Source organism: Sinocyclocheilus rhinocerous, unplaced genomic scaffold (genome assembly GCF_001515625.1).
Source record: "Sinocyclocheilus rhinocerous isolate Xijiao unplaced genomic scaffold, SAMN03320098_v1.1 scaffold820, whole genome shotgun sequence".
In the NCBI taxonomy this organism is placed as follows: domain Eukaryota; kingdom Metazoa; phylum Chordata; class Actinopteri; order Cypriniformes; family Cyprinidae; genus Sinocyclocheilus; species Sinocyclocheilus rhinocerous.
This window is the reverse complement of record NW_015670386.1, coordinates 1375944-1381831: the sequence shown is the minus strand read 5'-3', so window position 1 is coordinate 1381831 and position 5888 is coordinate 1375944. Positions and strand designations below refer to the sequence as shown.

The window sequence follows — 5888 nt, the reverse complement described above, 5'->3', positions numbered from 1 at the left end:
AAGCGTTGGTATCGATCCCTCTTTCAGAAGCAATCTTTGCACAACTCCAGCACTGAACTGACCCTCATTTGTGAGGCAGTCCGGCGTAAAATGATTAGCACAAACAAATAGGACTTTTCCATTTTTTCCGGGACATTTCCTTCGAAAATGAAATTTAACCACCGTGTCCTCTGCGGCCTATGGAGACTCCTATGTTCGTTGGTGCATCCCAACACACGAAACTTGTAATGGCTCTTTGGCGCTGACATTGTATCTCCAGCAGCTAGAGCAAGAAAACCGTAATGGCGGACTGCTGCTTCTCACTCAGGGCTGTGTCTATGCTAATAGGGCAAAGATTGTCACAAATGGGCGGGACTTTCCCGAGTATGACGTCATAGTAGTGAGAAATTTGGAACCGCTGGTTTGAGAGACTGTTATGATTTATTGGGATTATAAAAGAATGAGTGGGTTGATTTTTACCATTGTAGGCTGGTTGTTTTCACACACTGCGGCCACACAACTGTGTTCAACCACCTTATAAAAGTGGTTTTTGCATTCTATGGTACCTTTAAAAGTTTAAGGCAACCAGCCTTAGGAGATTTTTGAGTTTTCTCAAATTGTTTTTGTAGGAAATCTTTTGAGTTTTCTCAACTTTTTGTTGTATAAGCTGAATACAAGTTGAGAAAACTCAAAAATGTCCTGAAGCTGGTTGCCTTGGTTTTTTACAGTGTAGTCTGTGCGCAACAAACTTGCTGTCTATAGAGAAATATTGTGGTCAAAATTCTAACGTGAATACAAATTTGCATTTCTTTGCATTTCCAAAAAAATAACATTCTTTAAAAAAAAAAAAAAAACTATTTGGGACCTAGATGTTATTGTAAAATGTTATATTGAGAATTTAATTTAAAATGCCTTTAGATAGAAAATGGGATGCAGAATTGCAGTAGAATTATGAATTGATAAAACGAATTTTAACTAGAAAAAAAGTTTCATACAGATTTTATTATTATAATTATTTTGTCAGTTTTAGCACAGTTTGTGCAAAAATTTCATTTTTGGCCAAGAATTTATATTCTAGCAAGCCACATAAAGCTAGACAATGAATCAACAAATAACTTTTTTGGAGGTAGTTTTTCTACATGATAGTCTTGGAAATTCAAGCAGCAGTTGTCAAAATGAGCAATGTGCAGCTTAAGTGATCTCTAAGACCTGTTTGAAGTGAAGAAGTTTGGACGAGGGAACAGAGGCCTGAGGAAGGATGTGTGTTGGGTAGCCGCCGTCCTAAACACTTGATTGCATAACTTTGTGTACAGAGCAGAAATCCTGCCAATAAGAAAGCAGGCGGTCCAGAGAATGACAGAGGGCTAAAGGTGATCTGGAATGTGTTATGGCTTCAGTTTCTGGCTTGTAGCTCACACACGTTTACTTCTATAGTAAACGAGTGACCTCAAATCAGGACACAAAGTTCCTAATCTCTCCTCCCCTCTCTCCTGGAATGAAAAAAATGCCTTCAAGGAGCAGGAAAACTAGGAGTTGCTCAACAACACAGCTGAAGGCGGAGCCTGAAAGCAGCACTTAAGCAGTAATAAGGAAAAAACTGTCTCACACAGACAAACACTTGTGCTAACACACCCACATCTGTAGGACGTGCACACACACGCCGGCGCTGAGCGGAGGAAGGTGAGGGGCACACAGACACACCCTGCCGTTCTTGGATCTCTCAGCAGAACAGCCAATCATTCAGCTTCATTCACAGCTTGTTGTGTTTTCCGGTCTTGAAATGGATTAATAAAGAGTGGCCGTGATTGTATCCATAGCCTTCTGCACTGGAAGGATATGGCCATACATTCAGGTACAGTACTTGCACGTTTGGATTTATTTATTTTTTTTAATGTTAGATGATTGCTGATGTGAATGAAGTCATGTTGAGGTGTGGTAACCGTGGTTGAGGTTTAACAACTTTCATAGCTAAGCCTGCTGCTTGTGAAGTCCTGCACAGGATTTATTGCTGTTTGAACTGAGGTCTCACTAAACCACAACATTTACTTTATCCTGAGCTCAAGCAGTTGACTGTTGAGGTTTCTAGCAATTAAAAATGATAAACATTTTTGAGTGTATGGAAAATAACTGGGCTTAGGTTTGCAGATAAATACTGGAGTAATCAAACAGTTGTGGAATGTGGCTGATTAATTATTCCCCAAGAATATTCGTTATACATTTAATTTTAACTTGATCCATGATCTTGACAACTTTATTTTTTTTATTAACAACTTTATCAGTTTTTTTATTTTATGTATTTTGTATGTATATGTTGTTTTTTGAGGGGGGCATATATACTATCCATCCATCCATCCATCTTTTTATATGTGTGTGTATGTATACACACACACACACACACATTATTATGCTATTTATTAGTGTTTTCATTTAGTTTAATTTAATTACATTTTAATAGTGTTATGTACTTTTGTCATTTTTGTTAGTTTCTTTTTTAATTTTTTCTTTTTTAATCTTTAATTTATTTTTAAATTTTAATAATTCAGCTTATTTTATTTCAGTTAGTTGGCAAGGCAGCATTTCTTTTTTTTAATTAAGTGTTTTCTTTGTTTTTGTTTTTTATATGTATTTTTCAGCTTTATTTCAATTAACAAAAGCAGTATTTATTAGTTATTATTTTTTTAGTTATATTTTATTATTAAGGAGAGATGAATAACTAAAAATGAAATAATTGAAAATTATTTAAAAAAATGGCAACTTCAGGGATCTTTATCTATGCACAATCAGCTTGTAACACTCCAAAGAGAAAGGAAAACTTGAAATCGCATCATATGACCCCTTTAACTTAATTATTAATATAATTTAGTTATTAATCTTTATTAGCTTTATTAATTTTTATTAGCTTTATTAGCCTTCGTTTTGGCCATAACAGCACTGTTGAGCATAGACAGGAAAGTATCGGTGAGAGAAGGGGAATGCCAACAGGACGTGACCCAGATCGGAAAAAAAACGAAAGAATGTAATAGGCCCTATATAACCTAAAAATAATTCATTCACCTGTGACACGCCCCCTAACCCCAGAGTGTCAAAGCACACTTACTTGTACTACTTACTTCTACTCTCTTTCATCGCTTTCATACTTTTAAGTGAAAATCTCCAGAATGATACACTATAGAAACAAATATGTGGAGAGCCCACCCTGGAACTGCTCCAGCTGGAAGGGGAGGGATGTGTCAATGATAGATCTCTGTTGTTAAAACCAGCTGTTTTCTCCCTGAGGTCCGGCAGTGGAGCTCAGAGCCTTTGGGACAGAATGTTTGAGTCAACAAGACAAGGAAACGTACTATACCATGTTTGATGCTGCGTTATAAATCAGATCCTGGACAAGGAGGTTTGACAGAGTCCTGGCAAAAGTCAGCGTAAAGGGTGATTGATTATCTGCGAAAGCCCACTCCTCCAGATGGAGGTGCCTTGACGTGAGACATTAGATAAAAGACCAATTATGTGGACTTTTTGTGGCTTCGGTACCAGTCGCCATGAGATCCTAACATTGATTTTTAAGTGCAACTGATGGATTGATCGAAGCTCTCAGGTCGTTTTCAGTCCCACTGCTACAGTTAATATTGGATAACAGTGATGTTTCTGTATAAATGGTCAAGATTTAAATGTATGATTTACTGCTTTCCAGAGCGCAGTTACTCTGCCGTGGGTTTTGCGCTGACTGTCTCTGGGTTGCTCTGTGGTTTTCTATGTTATGTAACATTTTCGGATTGCTTGCCAAGTTTAACTCCAGCATGCTTACACAGGCCCTGAACATAACAGGATGGCGGGAGGAAAAGAGAGCCATTGCTTTGCATTAAATAGACACGACCCGCAGCTGGCCTTAATCCCCCACCAGCTTATCGGTTTATCTAGGCATCCTCTGTCTTGCATACTAACAGGTCAGGTGAATCATAACCCTGGAAAACACATCTTGCTTATTGTGGTGGTAATGATAAAATGACAACAAGGCTGACATCAGGATGAATGGGTATTCCAGGAACAAGGAAGCTTCCTAGAATTCTCTGGCTTAGTTGTTAAGACAGAAGTATGTACTTGCAGGCACAGACAGAACCTTATAATAAAGTGGCCTTTATAAGATTACATCAGTTTAGCTGCTTTGATTTATTTGATTTGCTCAAGTGCAGTATGCCAGAAGCAATAATGCGCTCATGTCCCTCAGCTATGAAAAATGCTTTGTCAGCTAGACATCCACTGTGCTGTTTGCTTATTCCACTGCACCACATCTACATAGCAAACCCAACAGCCAAACTCAATGTGTCCCATTGATTTCAAACAAATACGTAAATAAATTAACTTTAATATAACATGATCCAAGTAGTTGTAAGCTAGGTATATGTATATATATATATGTATAGAGAGAGAGAAAATCAGTCAAATATTTTTTAAATAAATGAATACTTCTATTCAGCAAGGATGCATTAAATTGGTCAGAAATTAAAGTATTTTTTATAATATTACAAAAGATTCTATTTCAAATAAATGCTCTTCTTTAGAGATTTCTGTTTATCAAAAAATGTATCATGAATTCCATGAAAATAAGCAGTGCTTAATACTGTCCTCAACATTGTTAATAATAAGAAATATTTCTTGAGCACCAAATCAGCATATTAGAATAATTTCTGAAGGATCATGTCAGACAGAAGATTGGAGTAATGATGCTGAAAATTCAGAATTGGCTGGTAAATTGCATTTGATTTAGATTTTTAATCTTTTAAAATATTTAATATTTTATGACATATTTTAAAATTGAAATATCTTTTCACATTTTACTATTTTAAATGATAATATTTTATAATGTTATATTTTACTGTACTTTTGATCAAGAGTGTTGAAAATGTTTTTTTAAATCTTTGCTTGTGCTGTTATCTTAAGTGATATTGATCCTACAAATCCATATCATTTAGTTTTATTGTTTATGTTGGAGCTTCTGGACATAAACACAGGAACACGATGGATGGAACCACTCCTATCAATTGCTTTGTTTCGTCTGTTCTTGCATTTCCAGCTTTATGACTGAATTGATAGCATCCACTGACTCATTCACATATCAACGGCTGTAAATTGATTGCACATGATTATATAGAGAACCTTTGGTCACAGACCAATTTGTATCCTGGTAAATTCTTTCCATGGAATTTCCAACTGATAATGTGTTCAGAATTTGGTGAATAAATACTTTAATTCTCATTAATTCCCTGTTGAAGTAACAAAAACAGTAAAAGTGTTGTGTAAAGTCTAGGGCTGCCCTCGACTAAGGATTTTTCTGGTCGACTAGTAGTCGTTCATTTGAAGCATTAGTCGACTAATCGTTTATTAAACCATTTAAATCATTATAATGAGCCTTTAATTGCCTACAAAGCATAATAAGCGCTCAAGCGCACGCATAAAGCTTGCCACATCGCACCGCAGAAGCTATGATTATGAATGTGTCAGGGAAAAACAGTAAGGAGGCTGCATTAACATTTTAATAATTCACTGATAAACAAGTGCTTTCTTTATTTCGGATGAAGTCGGCAACACTGACTCGTCATCTCCACAGTAGCCTAGTGGATGCGCCTGTATGCATGTTTTTTACGGATTACATAATCTGAGAATAATTGTTTCCCATTTGAATTGGTTCATTTGAAAGTAGACATTTCACTCTCTATAGATATATTTTTAATGTCTGTAAGACAAAGATATACACGGAGTTTCACGCTCAAGTTCACAGACCGAGACGGCAGAAAGCGCATGTTTGCTTTCATTATTTTACAAAAGCGCGTTTTGTTTTTATTGTGAGAGCACACAAATAAACGTAGAGTCTTTAAAGATTTGAAAGATGTATTACTCTTATCTGTATGACCAAAAAT

General features: G+C 36.1%; 1 protein-coding gene across 3 annotated transcripts in view; it reads left to right on the top strand.

Moving 5' to 3' along the window:
- LOC107734192 (MKL/myocardin-like protein 1) overlaps window positions 1–5888 on the top strand; it is a 41758-nt gene that overhangs the window by 9229 nt on the left and 26641 nt on the right. Inside the window, exon 1 of one of the 3 annotated variants that reach the window (XM_016546073.1) lies at window positions 1638–1831. The exons of the other annotated variants lie outside the window; for them this stretch is intronic. Within the exon in view, the coding sequence (XP_016401559.1) occupies window positions 1816–1831 (16 nt within the window). The 5' untranslated portion in view covers window positions 1638–1815. Of the gene's footprint in view, window positions 1–1637; window positions 1832–5888 lie in introns of those variants that run through there. 3 annotated transcript variants of the gene reach the window in all.